The following is an 18,399-nucleotide window of genomic DNA, read 5'->3' as shown; positions in this document are numbered from 1 at the left end:
ATCAACTGCTCACTCTCACGCTCAATCAAGCTTCGCTCGGGATCTCCAACCTCTCTCAACTGCCTTTCCTATTATCCGCCCCTCTCCACTTCCTCACTTCTCCCCCCTCTCTCGCCCCTCCCCTCTCTCTCCGAATAATCAGATAGTCTCAAACAAACGCGCCTAAGCCTAACCGATTCTCCGGCTCATACTTTCCACGCCTCCAGCTTCTCGACTCATTTACCCGTTCTGGTTGTCGGAGGACAGCCATGGACCACCGTCCAACCGACGGCATCTCTGGTCCTGGTCCGAAGGCGTCCATTTCTGCTGTTCGAGACGCCACGACGCCGACCACCACCACCACCACGACGTCAGCCCATCCTTCGCCTTTATTAGTCTCCTCCACCTCGACGACTTCTTACACGGCGCCTACTCCCGCCCCTTATCCTTCTTTTCATCACCATGTTCCTCCCCCGTCGTCTCTGATGGATGTCGATCACACTACCGCGGCCGAGGATCGCTCGCGTCGAGCCACCAGTGTCCTGTCCATGGATGATATCGAAGCCGCCCAAGCCTTGGAGGGCTTGCGTACCGGTATACACCCCCACTCCCCTTCTCCTCAATTATAAGGACATCACATCCTCCCGCGTCTGCTGCTGTGCATTTTGCTCGCACCACCGTCCCTACTTCTATGCTATGTTATACTGTGGAATAAGTTTTGATAATGGGCTTGTATATTGGCAATCTAGAATACGGTCAATCGCCCCGAACCTTGCAGCCATCCGAACAAAAAGCCCAGCCGGAACCCCTCCTCTCCCTCCTGACGTCCACTCACCCCCTCATCTCCTCGGCCATCAACGGGTCTGTTTCGGCCTATGCGAACTCCAAGTCATACTCTCCCCGCTTCAAGTCGGGGGCTGAGTTCATCGAGCGGAATATCGGGTCGCCGGTTGCCAAGTCCGTCGGGACGGTTGGTCGAAAGACCGGTGTCGAGAGCGGACTGCGCTGGGCATTGCAGCGTCGGGCGTCGTCGTCGGCCAACTCCGGGCGGTCGAAACGCCGCAAAGTGAATGGCCGTGAAGATGTGCCACAGCAATCGGCGGGTGCTGATGTGGACGTCGAAAAAGGCTCCGCGGATGGTGATATGGAAGGTGGTGTGGATGGTCCCCCGCCGTACGATGATCAGAAATCCCCCAGCTATGATGAGATTGGTCGGGACAGCCCCTCGAGACAGAATCCGACTTGGCAGAGCCGGTTAATGATCTCGACGTCTGGATTGGGGGTGGCGATGAGTGAGGAGTCGCTGCGTAGCCTGCAGTACTGTTTAACGTGGCTACGGTGGGCGAACGGTCGGTTGGGCAAGGCTATCCTGGCGCTGCAGGGCGCGCTGAAGGAGTGGGATAACTCGGGCCAGTCCGGCCAGGGTGAGCAGGATGGGTCTTCACAGGCAAATCTCCTGTCACAGCGGATACAGGCTGTTAAGGAGGATGTTTTGTCCACCTTGAAGAGGGTCGTGGATATCGTCTCCAAGTACGCTGGCGGAGCGTTGCCGGAGAATGCCCGCAACCTCGTCCGGCGCCATCTCACCTCCCTTCCCCATCGGTTCCAGATCGCTTCGACTTCCAACCCACCACCCGATTCAGCGGCAGCTGCATCCGACACGACGGTCAGCGCTCATCGGATCTTGGTCCTCGCTCAGGAGGGGCTTGACATGATGGCCCAGGTTAGTGGCGTTGTTAATGACACCCTTGTCAGTGCAGAGCACTGGTGCCAACGACTGGGACGAAAGCGTCCCGAGAGTAAGAATGCCGCGGAGGTCAAGCAGCAGCCGGAGGAGCAGAAGGAGACTTATCCGGCTGATATCAAGCGACCTGTTCACGAGTCTTCCCCTCACGATGTGAGTATGTCAGGCATGGAAAAGGTCTGAAAGATCCACCTATTGATAAAGGTCGATAACGGGCTGTACCCAGTGAAAACCTGGGCGACCCTGCAATCGACAATGCTATATGAGGCAGTATGTCTGCAGATTCAGATTGACGACTTGAAACAGTCATTGTCCGCTGACGAGCGGACCATCACCTTCGTTGTTTGCGTGTTCCTTTTGTCATGGTCGATCTTCTTGCATGTGTTGGCTGTCATTGCCGCTGCGACTGACCTTCCTTACATGATAGCGATTTCCTTTCCGGGATGAAGTATGGCGTTTCCCCCTCGATGATTTGACTTGCTCATTGCACCTGCATTATTGCGCTGTTCGCAAACAGAGACCGACCTACTTGCATTCGTTTGGGTTGTCGGTCTGTCGGATTTCCGCCGTCACTCACTATTCGTGTTCTTGTTTTGACCCAGGAAGAGGTTTGTGTGCGTGGCTAGCGATGCTCTGATAATCCTCAATTCCGTTGTATGAAGCAGAAAAAGTTTTCCCTTTCTCTTCCCTTTGAGACCATGACACTCATTCATCGAGATCATGTGATGAGCTCTCCAAACGACCTCCCATCCATCTCGATCTCCCGTATGAGGTTCCGATCCCCGCCGGCCTGCGAACAATACAGCCTCACCTTGACACTGCTAGTTGCTTTGTGTTGTTGTGCCTGCGCCAGAGCGGCCAGTCGCTGCCGTCTCCGTTCCTCCATGATGAAAGCCCACCTGATGCGGACGTCCTCGACTCGTCGCTGCCGATTCAGCCCCCGTTTTCTCCATAGCGCCACCTGCGACGCCATGAGCTGGTTTGCATCGTCGGGCCAGCCGCCCAGTTTCTGGGTCCGAGGCAAAGCCGCCATCGGGCTTGGAGCTGGGTAGTAAGACTGGTAGGGATTGGAGGAGTAGTATCCTCCCTCTCCCTTTCCCACTGTCCCGCCGCCACCCTTTTCCCTGATGATCCCATAGCGCCAGTCCATCATGCCAGACTCGAGCTCCTCCAAGTCTATCAGACCCGAATCCACCGCATGCAACCGCCCTTTCCACCCCTTCAACTCATAGACATCCTTTCCATCCCGACAGATGCTCAATGTTCCCCGCCGCAGCGTGTAGTGCACATGGATATGGTAGTCCGCGCGGTATTTCGCGAACGCGACATCCTCGCTGTTACTTCCGTCGTCCGAGGTATCATCTTCTCCCTCGAGGAGATATCGCGCCACCAGCGCTTCGTACAGATGCCCCTGTACGGAACTCGAGGAGGGGGGCGTGGACGGCGGGGTGAGCTCCGCGTAGCTGATGTACCGATGCTGCTGCTCCACCTGTGATTTCGGGGATTCCTGGGTCCGGCAGCGGGCTTGAGGACCAGAGTGGACAGCATCATCGGCTTCAAGGTCCATCTCATCGTCGTCTGAAGAAGTGGCAGGAGGCAGCTCGTGCGGCGCCAGATCGGGATCCGCTTGTGCGGGATTGAACGGGACGGTGCGGGCTGGATCGTACCGGCCGGATGCTGTGTCGGCGCGGAAGGTGGATTTGGGGATGCGGAGGATGGTGGTGCAGCCGGTGCAGGTTAGGGCTTCGTGGAGGGCGGTTGTCTGGGTGGTGTTAGCGAGGGGGCATTGGTGGGAGAATTGGGGAAGGGCTAGGGGGGATTTACCAGTTCTTCCTCTATTGTTGGTGTGGATGTTGTTGCTGATGCTGATGTTGGTGAGATAGCCGTCGCGCCGGACATGATGGCCGCCGGTGGAGGCGATGGTGATGGGGTTGGCGGGAGCATCTTGGTGGTTGTGGTTGTGGTTGTGGTTGTAGAAACAATTCGAGCATATACTCACGTCATACCACAAGTATCAATTGAAGTATACTCGACAAACAACCCTACTCCCCGAATCCAAGTTTTTGGGACTGTCGAGTGCGGTGTTGTTGAATTATATGAATACTGTAGAGAATCCTTGCCCTAGGCCTAGGTAGTGAGTGTAGTGTAGGGTAGGGTAGTGTAGTGTAGTCTAAGCTAAAGCCGAGTTGGAGTCCGAGTCGGAGTTCTTTTCTGTCTGTTTGTTGCCTCCTTCAAGCCAACTTCTCATATCCTGAGTAAGGGTCAATCCGAGTTGACCGTCCTTTTCCGTGGTTTGTGGTTCGCGGTGTTTTTTTAGTGTATGTGTATCGAACAACAATAAAGGATTGATTGTCCACTGTCCACCGTCACTGTATTGGGGGGGAGGGGGTTCTTTGTTCGTGGCGCGTTTCAATTGTGGATGCCGTGGTCTATTGTTTCTGGGGAGTGTTTTGGGGGGGGTTGGTTTTAGTTTGTGGGTGGGTGGGTTTCTTTCTTTGTGTTTGTGGATGTGGATGGGATGTGAATAGAATCGAGGTTTATTCTTGATTCGGAGTTGGTATAGCCGGTATGGTATAGTATAGTTTATGTGTTAACTTCTTATTGTCAATAAAGAAAAGACAAGACAAGACAAGACCAGACAATCCCAGATGCTGAATGCAAAAATTTGAAATGTGGAAAGAAAGGAGGACAAGGACAAGCTTCAGCTATTATTATCTACATCCTCTCACTCCTTATCATCATCATCATCATTATAGCCAGGTTAGTGTCAGTCAGTCAGTCAGTGTCGGTGTCGGTGTCAGTCGAATTCAAATGTCGTGTCATCCTCCATTCTCAGCTGCGAAGGATATCGTCATTGGGGTTCCTTGCTTGTCTAGCTTGTTTAGCTTGTTTAGCTTGTTTAGCTTGTTGGAACGTTGATGCTGTCGGCTGGATTCGGGGGGGGGAAGTCACGCTGTGGTCGGTGTACTGGGGAACGGGGGGCACATGATTTCATAGATTGGGGGGATGGGGATGTGACGGGGTCACTGGGTTGAGGAATGTTGGGTTATCTTTTGGGGTTTTTGGGGGGGTCGGGTGGTGCACCACTTGCTTACACTTACTAGCTTAGCTTAGCTTAGGTAGTTAGGGGTAGGTTGGGGGTGAGGTAAGCAGTTAACTTAACTGAGCTGAGTAACTTGCTAGGGGCTGGGCTTGGGAATTGATAAGATCTTGATTGATGATTTGGACTGTGGTTTTGGTTTGTGGTTTGCATGTGCGAGGGAGGGGGTAGGTAGAGGGTTTTTTTTTTTTTTTTTTTGGCTGGGTATTGGGGTAGGGAACAGGGGTTATATACATACTAGTAGCTTATGGTATAGTTGATATATGGTCGGGGTGAGATGTACAGTATATGTCGTTCAGTCCGACTCACAGAGAGGAAGGAAACAGAGTGTTGTGGACTGCAGTATCAGTATAGCCAGCTGGGTAGCTACTTCCAAGGGGCCGGTGGATTTATATACAGTCCAGCTCTGCCGACTAATTCCTTCCTGTCGGTGGTATCCCCCCCACTGCGATCCGTACTTTCCTCGGGCTCTTAATTAGATGACTTTTGTCAATGCGCAGAGTCTGGTGCGTCAGTCTAGACAATTGAGAAGCTGGAGCTGGGTGCCTCTAGACCTAATACTTCACAACACCCTATGCCAATAACACCGAGGGGGTTCCACCACCCAAACCCATAGCGCAAAGCCATTGTCCCTCCCCCTTTCAGCCCTACTCCACCCCCTTTGTCACGGCAATTGCATTCAGCTTCAACCTGGTGTCGCGAGAGTAGAGTAGAACTGTATGTAGTACGTAGTGATGAGATATTTCCCCCACGACACCATCTACACCACACCATGAATCTCAAAACCACCCAACATACCTCCTAAACGACACCACCACCACCACCACTTGCAATACAATCCTGCAGCAAGATGCCCTCCACCTCCTTCCCCCTCCTCCCAACCATCAGCCTCCTCCTCTCCCTCATCTTCTGCCTCTACCGCCTCCAAGGCCCCATCCGCACCTACCGTCGTCGTCTCCGAGCCCGATACAGCGGACGAGATGGCTACGCTCGTCTCGCAGCAGTCGAGGATGGGTCTGTCATGTCATGTCCACTGCCACCCCCCTCCTCCCTCTCGAGTTTCCCGGGGATTCTCTTGTTACTGCATCCACCCCGTCGTATACAAGAACTAACAGACTACAGCAGCTCACCATCCCCAACCGCCGACCAACCCCCCAGCTCTGATCCGCACAATGCTCATACTGAAAATCCAAGCACCCCGCTAAGCAAATACTTCGATCCGCAGACCGCCCTCCTCTACGCTGATGTGTTCGAGCGGAGGACGAGACCGTCTACGTCGTGGGAGCGGGAGGAGGGGGAACTCGGACGGCAGCGGGTTGTTGGCGATGGTGAGGGTGAGGGCGATGGCGATAGTGACGCCGGGGTTGGGGATGGGGTTCTTGGGGAATGGTTTGGGCGGTTGGTGGAGGGCGTGGTGCGGTATTATGTGGGGTTGGTTTGGGAGAAGGGATTCGTTGAGTAGATCTCCGTACTCCGTGCTCCGTAAGTTACTGTACATAGACTTGAAGAGAAGGTGGAATCGAGGCAGAAGCCTGGCGTGAGAATAAGCGGTGTGAATCATATCGGATGAGTCGCAATCACTTGTCTACCGTAGGAGTAAAGGGGTGGCGCGGCAAACTTTCGTCAGCAGGCGGGGATGCAAGCCACTATGCATGGCTTCGTGGCGGTTGTGTGATGAGTACTCTGTACTTTGTGGTTCAGTGTCTTCGGTGGTTCTTTGGAGCGGTGAGATTCTTACGAAACCTTGGGGGATGAAATCCCACTTGATGGAAATCTAGTTGATTTGTCTGGACTCTCGCGGGGATGTAATCCATATCCCGAAAGAACTCCGTATAAACATGGCAATGGAAGAGGTATATATACACGTGAGTGTGTGTTGAAAAGCCTACGGAGCACAGTACCCGCCGTCCACCACAAGATCAGCCCCCGTCGTGTAGCTGGACGCATCCGAGGCCAGATACAGGTAGGCGCCCTTCAACTCCTCCGGAAGACCCTCCCGGCCCATGGGGATTTTGTCCCGCCAGATCTTCTTGGTGTCGTCCTGCACGAAGTTGGACAGCTCCGTCGCGATGTAACCCGGGGAAACGCTGTTGGCCCGAGCGAACCGGACCCATTCAACAGCTAAAGACTTGCCTGGAGGCTGGTCAGTATCCACCGGCCGGAAAATATGCTGAAGGGCACCTACAAAGATGAATGACCCCCGCTTTGGCTGCGTTGTACGCCGCCTGCATCTGGGGGATGTTGACAATATGCCCGCTCATCGACGCGGTAGCCACAAAGCTCCCGTACGAGAAGTTCTCCAGCGGGTTGCCGAACAGATCCGTGCCCTGTTCCTTCTGTCGGCGCCAGTGGCTGGCGGCCGCCCGGGCACAGTAGAAGGTGCCGTTCAGGTCGGCGCCCACCACGTGCTCGTAGTGCTCCAATGGAGCATCGACCATCGGGCCCTTCACCCAGGCGACCCCGGCATTGGCGATGAAGACGTCCAGTCGGCCGTTGAAGTCCTTCACCACCTGGTCGACCGCTTCTTGCACGGCTTGGGGGTCGTTGATTTCAACCTTGTACGCCTTGGCTGGTGGATGTTAGCCTATGCATTGACTGCCCAGGGTACTAAGGGGTCAACCTACTCTGAACACCGTATTTTTCGGCAATCTTCGCCGCGCTCTCCGCCGCCTTCTCGTTGGTATTCCACCAGATGGCGACGTTGGCTCCGGCCTCGGCTAAACCGTTGGCCACGGCGAATCCAATGCCGGCCGTAGCACCTGTGACGATGGCGGTTTTGCCCTTGAGAGAGAACATCTGCATTAGGCTGGGGTGTGCGGGAGGGGTGGTGTTCTCGTGGACGAAGAGTCCATTCTGGACGGGGTTGGCTGCCATTCTGGTAACTTTGAAAAGCAAAGAGAGAGGTCTAGAAAGAGATAGGAGAGAGAATAGAAAATAGAGGTATGGAGGATGAATGAGAGAAGAGCACGAGGGTATGGAGAATAAAAGCCGGGGTGCATCCCGGGAGGGAACGTGGATTTATATGCTCAGACCGGAGCTTAGATACATCTGACTATTAGCACGACCAGCCGCAAGTTGATTGAAGCTGGACAGCTCGAGCCCGCTCAGGAGCCGCCGATCCAGCTGAAGACAGGCTGAGTCGTTGCCCTCTGAGACTTCGAATGTTTCCGCCGCTCATAGCTCGTTGGACCGAGGTGCAGCATCCACTTTGACCACGCACTAATCATCACGGTGGGATGGAGCCGACGCTATGACATTGTCGGACGGACATTTAGAAAGCGAGTCGTATCTGTTGCTTCTTGCATGACAGCAAGCACCCCAAGTATCTGGCCGCAAATGTGAATATATCCGGAGTACTGTGCTTCGCTCCAGCAGATAGCTCAGGCATCTATGACAGCATCTGATGTGCATGGAACTCATGCAGCATACCCTGTCGAGCAGAAAGAAAGAGACATCCAGTCCCCATTGCGACGGCTCTGGCGGATTCTCGCCGTCAACTCGAAGTGGGGGCATGTATACAACAGATTTACAGCCAAGCTACTATGCAACTGTGCTCAGTAGACAAAATCCGCCGGAAGGTAGGTGAAAACCGGCTCCGGCGGACTCCACATTGAATGAGGCGAATGATACTGATAGAACCCGCCGGAGCTCACCCGTGGTCTTATGAAAGAATCATACATAGTACAAATGCGCGCGTATGAGTCCGAAGTGCATCGATCGATGCTCCATCCAGGATCCATAGTTGAAGCGATTCCCCAGCCGTTGGCGGGGAAGAAAGGTTTCTCCGCTTCCACCCTCTGCTTCCCGACAGTCATGGCACCTGCGGCGGTCCGATTTCCGAATCAGGAAAGTCAAGTCAACCGCCGCGAACAACAACATCCACAACTGTGGATGGATGCTCTGAATAAAGTGGACAAAACCCAGACATACCGCTCATTCCTGTACTTGTCACTCGCTCAGACAGACCAGAGTGTCATTTCCCTCTTTTCCCGATGTCTTACATCGCAATGGGAAGCTCACATAAACAGTCGAACCATGACTTCCCCGCAGTGGATACGCAACGAGGACTGTATTCCTACCGGGCTCATCCCAACAAGATCAATGAACCTTCGTACAAAGTCAATAAGAAGATGGACTGACATATAGCATGCTACACACTACTGAGCTAACTGAGTAAGCTTACTGACTAACGCACGCAACCATCGTGCAACTAGCAGCAAGGTACCCGGAACGGCGGCAGTTGCCATTTCCCCAATGCATCCTCACTCACGCAGCAGTTGAAATATCTCAATAAACAATAGATAGCTGAATCATGCTCTACGAATAACATGCTCTGTTAAGCCCGCATGTTTTGTCTGGGACGGACAAAGACCAACCGTTGCTACATTCCTCACGCTCCCGACTGTTATGCTCTACACATTCTTCTGCCTCATCGGGGTGATCATAACAAACGAATCCTTCCTGCCTCCCGATTCTGTCCGCTCCTTATCCAGCATGCTCCCTGTTTGTCCCTCCATTCTGTGTTGGCGTGTTCGTGGCTTGCAGTCCCTTGTCTTGCCGGGTGCTTAACGCTGCTCAACGTCCTCCCAGCCTCATCTTCGGCCCTGACTGGATCTAAAGTCGTCGAAACGAGAAGAATCAGACCAACAACACCAGCTTCGGCAATTTGAATGGGTGAACGCGCTCTTAACGCTCAGAAAACCAGGGTCGGTCGGGTCTAGTCAGGAAATCGCAGGAAGGAAACAGCCATGCCGCCACTGACTACCGTGATCGCGATAGCCGTCAGCTGTTCGGTTCTTTTCATAGTCGCTGCAGTCGTGGGGACGGTCATATGGGTCAGAGTACGCCATGACCGCTTGTCCCTGGCGGTGGCAAATGCCAAACACGGTCAATTTGGCTTGCAGCACTACCAGGCTGAGACGTTGACTGAACTCTCCCGCGAAGAAGGCACGGCGCTGAGACAATATGGCCAACTTCCGTATGGGAAGCCATCTGAATGGGGAGTGCTATCGTCTCGGGAAAGTCTGCCTACTTCTCCAGGAGACTCGGAGTCATCATCCCCTCTAAATGAAAAGGGCCGCGACTTGCGTCGGCCGATGTCCCGTTCTTTGTCTACGCGTTCTGCGCGAGTGTCGAAGGGCTTCCTAGGCCCGCCACGCCTCAGTTCTCTCTCGCCGCTGACAGAAAGATCCGAAAAGCGCTATTCATCATCCCCGGTGGTTTCCTGTATCAACGAGCGCTTGTCGAGCTCCGCTGTTGATGGAGCGGTTGAATTGCCCACAGAGACGACACCGAGGCACACACCTGAGAGAGAAGAGGAACACCCGCGAGCCGAGATCACTATGCGTCCAATCTCCGGAGCGTGGCCCTTGGTCCACTCGCGGGAACGCTCTGGAAATCTGTATCCGGTTTTAGAGGACAACCCAGAAGGGATCAATCCCCCCTTTGCCCGAGTCCGGGGCGGAAGCATCACCGCTCAAACGGCTGGGACAATGCCAGAGCAGCCTGTACCCCCCCCACCATGTGCCTACCCGCCAAATCGCTTCCGTTTGTCAAAGAATGACTCTATTTGTTTCTCCTCGTTGAGTTTGGAGACAGCCGACAGCTCCATACTCGACGAAAGCCGACGGACATCGACCAATATCGAGAGCGACTTCACTTCGCCAGCACTACCGCCTTGCCCTACTTTTACGCCGTTCGATGCCAATGACGTTGGACGGCTGGAATTTGACAGGCGTAGCTTTGTGACGCCCATCTCAGTTGTACCAGCGCCGTTTGTGTTTCCTCCTACATCTTCTGCTGTTTGGGAGGGCCAGAGAATTGAATCAGGTCGTACTTCACCCCGTCGCAGCTTGACGGCCCGCAGCCCTACCTCGATGGAACGGAGCAGCCCGCCGCCACGACGCAGTGAGTCTGTCTCCGTGGGACATTCTCGACGTGATTCGGCTATGAGCGTCAAGCCGTTGGAGTTGGGAAGCACGCCTATCCTCAACGCCGCTGGTCGCAATGCGGCCTTGCTGCCGCACTTCAGCCAGATGCAGAGAATCCCGCCGCAAACCGAACAACGACGAAGCCACGATCCTTTCTACGCTGGACCTCATAATGCCGCGAACACCAACGCACAAAGTGCCCCTAGAAATAGACTGACTGGTTCAGCCACACCGGAAAGTTCTGCGCAATCCCTAGCCGGCCATGTGAAGCAACCCATGGCATCTGCGATGAGAAGCGGGAACAGTCTACCAAAGGGCCACCGGCGACAAAACTGCGTCCGCATCTCGATCCATCCCCCCGTCACGTTCAATGGACCTGTATTCTCTCCGACTGCCGAGGAGCCAGAAGACGTTGGGGAAATCGACTTTCGCCGTTCTCAGGTATCCGACCTGTCAGCATCCAATGTGTCGCTCCCCTCAAATGTATCTAGTCTCTCAGCGGGCAACAGTACTCGACATTCTCAGCAAAATGATCGCCTGCGCGTGATCGATGTCTCGGAAGACCGTCGAACCTCACGCAGAGGCACACCCAAGAGGCGAAAGCATACTCGAGGCGACTCGACGGATAGCATGATGAGCATGATCAATGCGGAAAATTCTTTGCCGGAGATTGTCACTACGCTGCCCATTCCGAAAATTGAGACCAGTCTGCTCAACACCCCCTCTCCCGAGGCGAACAGTCCTGTTTGGATGATGTCCAGCCATACCAGTTCGCCATCTACATATGAGAACATGTCAAGTCCAGGGAGTCCGCGTCGGTCGGCCGTCAAGGGCCCGCGCAATCAGCCGGGCCGGCAAATGCGCAACAATTACCGCCCTTCACAGCCGTTGGAGGACAATGCAAAGTTGTCGCTACGAACCACCTCTCGTCCTCCTCACATGCGCAAAGATCCGGCACGGAAGCCCACTGAGTCAGCCCAGCGACCGAAGACTGATGTCCAGCAAACAGCATCGCCACGGAACCAAGATTCGGCCGGCCAAGCTCCGCCAGGCGCCCCGAAGATGAATCATCCAGCTATCGCAAAACAACAGCCACCCCAATCCCTGCGACAACACCGCCCTCACCATCGTCCTCCGCCAGCTGGAAGTAATCCCAAGTCTCCGATCATGCAAACCGGGGGCATTGTCTCTATCTGGGAAGATGGGCCGCTGGAGCTGAAAGCACCGCCGAAACCTACAGTATCTCTGGTCAAGGAAGCAACAGAACTCCCCGACGAGCCGGCTGCAAAGCGTGTCGAAAGGACGAAAAGCCAAGGGCCTGGTGATCGATCACCGACCAAGTCGAGCAACAACCGATCCAAACAAGAGCTGAAGACTCCGACGAGACGGGCCGTAGGTTTGGGCATTGGTGCTGCCACCCCGGCCAGCTTGTATGACGGCGACGGATTCTTGAAGGAGTAGACACTCCAATTGATGCATTGCTTGGTGACTCAAAATCATGTTCGGTTGTTGTTTCGAGGTTTGGTTCCGGTTTTGCTTAGCGTGCGGGCGTTTCTGTTGATATCCAATGTCCGAGTAGTAGTAGGTAGGATAACTATGTAATACGAGCTGAGCAGTACAGCCAACGCAAGATGGGGGAGTGGGCCTTGTAATCTTACCATCTAGATATTAATTCATAACTTAACTATCTGTATAGAACTCTGGAGCATCGTGCAACTAATCCGTTCTTCTCCACTTGGTCTCCTCACTCTCCGCCTCCCCATTGATATCACCATCCTGCTGCGCTTCCGCACCGTCCTCCTCCCTCTGCCTCACCGTCCCCGCCCCGGGGCCCAGAGACAACGTAGGCTCCTGCCCGCCGCCGATCCAATTCCCATCCTCATCGAAAAACTCGTGCATATTCTCCGCCGTGATCCACCCGGAACTCCCATCCATCGGCGGCGGCAACCCACCCGCTCCATTCCCCATCGCAATCAACCCCGACTGCAACAACGCACTATCTCCGTGACCTTGTCCTTCTTCCCCCTCATCCTCGTCGTCGTCCTCCTCATCCCCCGGCTCCACCGGATCGGGATGCAAATTCGAGCACGCCGAAACCGCAGCGTAGAGCGCCTGCGTCGGCGTTTCCGTTTCGGTCTCCGCCCCAAGCCCGTCTTCCCTCTTTTCCTCTGCTTGTTGCTGCTGTCCTGGGGCGTGTGAAGAAGGCGGCACCAGCGTCAAAATCGTGCATTCCTCCTCGTCGTCCTCGGCCGAGAATCCCGCCGTGGACGGGGTGGCGATCTGCATGTAGAGGCCTTGCTGTTCCTCTTCTGCGGCCTGGCTGGTTGCGGAGGTGGGGAGACGCAGGCGTTGGATGGCGTGCAGCGAGATGGAGGGGTAGGGGATTGAGAGCCCTGCGTTTGTGGTGGGGGAGTAGAGGAGGAATTTGCTGGGGGGTTTGGTTAGCTTTGACTTTGAGGGGATTCCTTTCTGGGAGAGGGTAAGGTTGAATAGCTGGGAAGGGTTGGGAAGGGTTGGGGGGCAGCGTACTCGGATGTAACCCAGACGGAGATGTTGGAGAGCGTTAGTTCCTTGGGGGATGATGTATCCGCATCCGCATTCGCATTCGCCATCTCTTCGCTGGTGGTGGTGGTGGTGGTGTCAGCGCCATTCGGGTTGCTGGCTTGCAAGGCGCGCAGGGTCGGGTTGGCGAGGAGGTCGCGCTCGAGGACAACCAGGTGGCAGCCTGTGCGGTGGTGGTAGAGGATGGCTGGGCCCGTGTGGAAGGAGCTTGGGGTGCGGGATTGGTGCTCGGCGAGGGGGATGAAGGTTGTTGTGTCGGGGGCGGTGGTTAGGGGTTCCATTTTTAAACTGAAGGCGCGTTTGTTCGGAGAGTTGGGGATGTGAGGTTGGGGAGGATTTGGGGGGGAGGGGAGGGGAAGAGATGAAAGAAGAGAAATTGTGATGGAGAGTTTGGGTCGGCGGGGAGCTTTACCACAGTAACTACCTATAGGTAAGCTGCGGACCGCGGGCGGGAGCTGAGGAGCTCCGATTCGGGACGCCGGTCGTCTCCTCAGCTGCAGCTGGACTTTTTGGATGCGGTTTTACGAGATTTAGTAGCTGGGTGGCTTTTATTTTTGATACTGGTTAGTGCTTAGGATGGTCTTGGGAGTAGGTGCGACAAGGTTGCAATTTTGATGGTCTGGATTGGATGCGTAGCTTGATAGTAGCTTGGATTGTTTGTCTGTATCTACTCCGCTCAATGCCTTCTATGACATGGCAATCCTGCACTGTCCCATATCTGAACAAATCTAGTCATTCTTTCAATCTATTTCAGCTCATGCAGACTGCGCGGCACGCTGTGTACCTGGAGCCTCAATTCCAGACACGACGGCGTGGTGATGCGAGGCTTCGCCGTCTGACGTGCCGCGGTCCAGCAAGGGGCCCTCTCTGCATGGCCCGTCTTGCGCGCGCAGCACCTATGACACACCGACAGCGCCAACTCGAAGCGCGTATCTTCTAGGAGATAGAGTCCTCGTCGCATGAGCATCATAAGCTCCTCATGGCCTAACAAGCCCCAGCAGATGTGCCCCCGCTCATTTCACATTCAACCCCCCAAACGCCCGATCCAGCTCCTCTCCCTCATCGCGCGGCACCATCGACGGCAAGGTCGCCGCCCCCGGATCCGCAGCGGACAGACTGTCCAGCAAGCTCGATTGGGCTGCTCCCCCCTCCGGTGACCCCGACCCGGCGGCCGCGTTCATCGGCCGCAGTAGTTTCTCCTCCCGGTCCAGCCATCCGGGCGCCACGCGTCGCTTCTCCGCCAGGTCGCGCTGCACGATGGACTCCTCCCAGTCGCGGATGGCTTTCTCGGCGTCGCGGCGGGTTTTGTTCAGGTGCTGCTCCAGGGCGTTGCACGCGGCGAGGATCTCCTCCGGGGAGGCGGCGTGCTCCCCGCTCGAGGAGACTACGTAGCGGGGTTTGAGGTCCGGGTTACTGGGGTCGACGGTGACGGAGGGCGGGATGGTGGATGGGACCGACTTGTAGGTGTAGGGGAGGGTGACGGTGGTGGGGAGGTTGATGAACGGGGAGACGGTCAAGGGGACTTGGGCTAGGAGGGGATGAGGGCCTGGGTTGAGGTCAGAATGCTGAGAGAAGGAGAGGAGGAGGGGACGGGATACTTACGGTAGGATTCGTACATTTTGGTAACTGCTGAGATTTGTGTGTATGTGTGTATGGTCAGTGTTGTCAGTGAGGAGTTCTTCTATAGTGAATGCCAGAGGAGTAGTTATATCGGATGCATGAAGGGAACTATAGTTACAGTCCAGGGTAATTGGAGTTGGAGACCGAGAGTTCCCCGCCTTGATGGAGCAGTGGGAAGATTACAGGGACCGTCACGAGGCGGTAATCCCCTCGGTAATCCCCGACTGCGGCTGATTATTACCCGTCAATACGGTTTGTTGGGTCTGACGTCGAATTGCAGCGGAATCAATCCAATTTATCCTACTGTAACTAATGCCAATGTTGCTAATGTGATTACTACCTAGTAGTATCTATCATCTCCATCAACTTAAAAAGAGAAGCACACGAGAGTGCAGAACCCGGTTTCAGCTCGTCTGACAGCCTTCCCTCCTTCCCTTCCCTTACAATAATAGCCACTCTTGCTTATCTACAAGGTGTTAACTAACTAGTTAGTTATTCAAAGAGTGTGGCACTGTGGTATTATTGTCTCAGTTTCTCTGTCTAGTCAAGCCCCGACTTGAAGTGACCCTCTTTCTCCTATTATTCTCTCAGTGTCTCTGTCTGTATTGGCCCGGCCTTCAATTCCCACTTCTTCCCCCCCCCCCCATCTGATATAAGATCGTTAAATCCTTAAAAATCTTCTACTTTAGTGCCCACTGCCCACTAACTCTCCCCCCTCTTCGACTCCTCCTTCCCGACCCTATTATCGGGTTCCTCTTCTCCACCTTACTGGTTTCTCTTCGCCCCGAGATCATCCCTGCAGCTCGATCTTGCCACAAGTTCTTCCTCTTGCTCTGCTCTTTCTCTAGTGTCTCGGCTGGGAAATCCCCCATCCCGCGCTTTACCCCCCACCAACACCACTACCACCACCACCACCAACAACTGGCCTCCGCGCCTGTCGCCCTTCCCCTTTTCCCCTCCTCTTCCTTCATACTCCGGGGCACAACGTGTTTGCGATTCATTCTGATCCAAGTCTCAGCCTCCTTTGTGCCTCGAATCCCTATTCACCATGGATCGCAACATCGCGCGTGCGGTGACGGAGAAGAAGCCGGTCCCGGAGATCGACTTCACATTACATGTCATGGAAGATGGCTCTCAGGTGTCCACCCTCGAGCGAGTCATCAAAGGTTTGCCACATTCCCCGCCTCAATATTTCGAGTCCTTTTCTGTACAAAGAATCTCGCTGATTGCATGGCAACCACCTAGAGGTGCAAGCGCCGGCGTTGAACACCCCGTCGGACGATCAGTTCTGGTCTCCTGAAGACCCCTCCAAGCCCAACCTCCAATTTCTCAAACAGCACTTCTACCGGGAAGGTCGTCTTACGGAAGACCAAGCGTTATGGATCATACAGGCTGGAACGCAGCTGCTCAGAGCCGAGCCCAACCTACTGGAGATGGATGCGCCCATCACCGTGTGCGGTGATGTCCACGGTCAATATTACGATCTCATGAAGCTCTTCGAAGTCGGTGGCGATCCATCCGAGACCCGCTATCTCTTCCTCGGTGACTATGTCGACCGAGGTTACTTCAGTATCGAGGTAAGTATTCGTTCTGCCACCGTTGCTAGCCGCTTCGGTCTGACCCTCCGCCATAGTGTGTGCTCTACCTGTGGGCCTTGAAGATCTGGTACCCCAACACTCTGTGGTTACTGCGGGGTAATCACGAATGTAGACATTTGACGGACTACTTCACCTTTAAGCTGGAGTGTAAGCACAAGTACAGCGAGCGCATCTACGAGGCCTGCATTGAATCTTTCTGCTCGCTGCCGCTGGCGGCGGTCATGAACAAGCAATTCTTGTGTATCCACGGTGGCTTGAGCCCTGAATTGCATTCTTTGGAGGACATCAAGGCGGTACGTATCTCTACTGGTTGTGTAGTGAGGCGCTAGCTGATGCACTCTGCTCAGATCGACCGTTTCAGAGAACCTCCGACTCACGGTCTGATGTGTGATATCCTCTGGGCCGATCCTCTGGAAGAATTCGGACAAGAGAAGACTGGAGACTACTTCATTCACAACAGCGTGCGAGGCTGCTCGTACTTCTTCTCATATCCTGCGGCCTGCGCTTTCCTCGAAAAGAACAACCTTCTTTCCATCATTCGCGCGCACGAAGCTCAAGATGCCGGCTATCGCATGTACCGCAAGACCCGGACAACGGGCTTCCCCAGTGTCATGACCATTTTCAGCGCTCCCAACTACCTGGATGTCTACAACAACAAAGCCGCTGTGTTGAAGTACGAGAACAACGTCATGAACATCCGTCAGTTCAACTGCACCCCCCACCCGTACTGGTTGCCGAACTTCATGGACGTCTTCACCTGGTCCCTTCCTTTCGTCGGTGAGAAGATCACGGATATGCTGATTGCAATCCTCAACACCTGCTCCAAGGAGGAGCTTGAAGAAGAGACCCCTACATCTGTATCACCTACAGCGCCCTCTTCACCGCCAGCGGCGCAGATGGATGTGGAGAGCAGCGAATTCAAGCGCCGTGCCATCAAGAACAAGATTCTGGCCATCGGCCGTCTGTCGCGTGTGTTCCAGGTGCTGCGTGAAGAATCTGAACGGGTCACAGAGCTCAAGACCGCGGCTGGTGGTCGTCTGCCGGCGGGTACTTTGATGTTGGGTGCGGAGGGCATCAAGCAGGCCATCACGAACTTTGAAGATGCGCGCAAGGTCGATTTGCAGAACGAACGCCTGCCTCCTTCTCAGGAGGAAGTCATGCGACGCAGTGAAGAGGACCGACGCATTGCTCTCGAGCGGGCGCAGCATGAAGCCGACAACGACGCCGGCCTGGCCACGGTGGCTCGCAGAATCAGCATGTAAGTTTTGCTCCCTTCCGAAGGTCAAACGGCAGGTTCTAATTTATCTAGGTCGGCTGGCTCGGGCAAGACTCGTCGGCAACGAGACCCTGCTGCCGTTTCCCGGGAGGCATGAGCGTCAGACAACATTTTAATCGAGAATTGCCGGGTTGGCGAACGTGGCACATGGACAGATATCCTTCCTTGAAATTTTAGGCGTGCAACTGCTTCACCCTTGTATTGAACGAAACTCACAGCTTCGAACCCCACGGGCGAGTGATCTTGTCCAGCGACGACCACCTTGGATTAGATGGCTGATCGCACTGGCGGCAAGCACTGTATCAAAGACTGGAGTTGGCGGACGAGGGATAAATCATGTAATTTCTGCACACAAGCGGTTCCAGGCGTCCGTGACGTCTGAACTATGAGTTGATGAACTGATACACTATGAATTCTGCCCTCATCTTCCAGCCCCGCCCTTCGGCTGTTGAATATTGTAGTATGGCCAGCGTAGGAATGGGACCGTAAATGCCTAGATAATGAAATACGAGAACAGACACCGCCGAAATCATGCCTGGTACCTTACATGTGGTGGAAGTTATCCGGCTGGTCTCCGGCCCGCCAAGACC

At 54.7% G+C, this 18,399-nt stretch overlaps 8 protein-coding genes across 8 annotated transcripts; 4 read left to right on the top strand and 4 right to left on the bottom strand.

Moving 5' to 3' along the window:
• Positions 1-248: 248 nt before the first annotated feature.
• Positions 249-1,906, top strand: BO66DRAFT_410223 (putative clock controled protein (Ccg-8); the record flags this gene model as incomplete). Its single annotated transcript, XM_025649229.1, has 2 exons — positions 249-573; positions 729-1,906. 2 exons carry the CDS (start codon positions 249-251, stop codon positions 1,904-1,906), a joined length of 1,503 nt encoding a protein of 500 aa, XP_025505599.1.
• A 267-nt stretch (positions 1,907-2,173) lies between these two features.
• On the bottom strand, positions 2,174-4,022 carry BO66DRAFT_48565 (uncharacterized protein). The gene is made up of 2 exons (XM_025653333.1): positions 3,548-4,022; positions 2,174-3,485 (listed from the first exon to the last, which is right to left on the bottom strand). The coding sequence occupies exons 1-2, from the start codon at positions 3,665-3,667 to the stop codon at positions 2,442-2,444; spliced, it is 1,164 nt and encodes a 387-aa protein (XP_025505598.1). The 5' UTR covers positions 3,668-4,022; the 3' UTR covers positions 2,174-2,441.
• A 1,651-nt stretch (positions 4,023-5,673) lies between these two features.
• Positions 5,674-6,285, top strand: BO66DRAFT_470214 (uncharacterized protein; the record flags this gene model as incomplete). The annotated part of the gene is made up of 2 exons (XM_025652778.1): positions 5,674-5,837; positions 5,946-6,285. The coding sequence occupies 2 exons, from the start codon at positions 5,674-5,676 to the stop codon at positions 6,283-6,285; spliced, it is 504 nt and encodes a 167-aa protein (XP_025505597.1).
• A 423-nt stretch (positions 6,286-6,708) lies between these two features.
• BO66DRAFT_410222 (putative carbonyl reductase) lies at positions 6,709-7,697 on the bottom strand (the record flags this gene model as incomplete). The annotated part of the gene is made up of 3 exons (XM_025649228.1): positions 6,709-6,956; positions 7,009-7,392; positions 7,448-7,697. 3 exons carry the CDS (start codon positions 7,695-7,697, stop codon positions 6,709-6,711), a joined length of 882 nt encoding a protein of 293 aa, XP_025505596.1.
• Positions 7,698-9,482: 1,785 nt separating this feature from the next.
• BO66DRAFT_48538 (uncharacterized protein) lies at positions 9,483-12,425 on the top strand. The gene has a single exon (XM_025653332.1). The coding sequence runs from the start codon at positions 9,572-9,574 to the stop codon at positions 12,212-12,214; it is 2,643 nt and encodes an 880-aa protein (XP_025505595.1). The 5' UTR covers positions 9,483-9,571; the 3' UTR covers positions 12,215-12,425.
• A 19-nt stretch (positions 12,426-12,444) lies between these two features.
• On the bottom strand, positions 12,445-13,663 carry BO66DRAFT_390619 (Voldacs domain-containing protein). Its single transcript, XM_025647052.1, has 2 exons — positions 13,283-13,663; positions 12,445-13,181 (listed from the first exon to the last, which is right to left on the bottom strand). The coding sequence occupies exons 1-2, from the start codon at positions 13,594-13,596 to the stop codon at positions 12,470-12,472; spliced, it is 1,026 nt and encodes a 341-aa protein (XP_025505594.1). The 5' UTR covers positions 13,597-13,663; the 3' UTR covers positions 12,445-12,469.
• Positions 13,664-13,950: 287 nt separating this feature from the next.
• On the bottom strand, positions 13,951-15,179 carry BO66DRAFT_346532 (uncharacterized protein). Its single transcript, XM_025644583.1, has 2 exons — positions 14,918-15,179; positions 13,951-14,861 (listed from the first exon to the last, which is right to left on the bottom strand). The coding sequence occupies exons 1-2, from the start codon at positions 14,931-14,933 to the stop codon at positions 14,329-14,331; spliced, it is 549 nt and encodes a 182-aa protein (XP_025505593.1). The 5' UTR covers positions 14,934-15,179; the 3' UTR covers positions 13,951-14,328.
• Positions 15,180-15,580: 401 nt separating this feature from the next.
• Positions 15,581-18,287, top strand: BO66DRAFT_390617 (serine/threonine-protein phosphatase 2B catalytic subunit). Its single transcript, XM_025647051.1, has 5 exons — positions 15,581-16,101; positions 16,181-16,512; positions 16,569-16,826; positions 16,881-17,791; positions 17,843-18,287. Exons 1-5 carry the CDS (start codon positions 15,984-15,986, stop codon positions 17,904-17,906), a joined length of 1,683 nt encoding a protein of 560 aa, XP_025505592.1. The 5' UTR covers positions 15,581-15,983; the 3' UTR covers positions 17,907-18,287.
• Positions 18,288-18,399: the final 112 nt, after the last annotated feature.

This window comes from Aspergillus aculeatinus (genome assembly GCF_003184765.1).
Source record: "Aspergillus aculeatinus CBS 121060 unplaced genomic scaffold BO66scaffold_15, whole genome shotgun sequence".
NCBI lineage: Eukaryota > Fungi > Ascomycota > Eurotiomycetes > Eurotiales > Aspergillaceae > Aspergillus > Aspergillus aculeatinus.
Note: the sequence above shows the minus strand (reverse complement) of the source record. Positions and strands in the feature narration are given on the sequence as shown.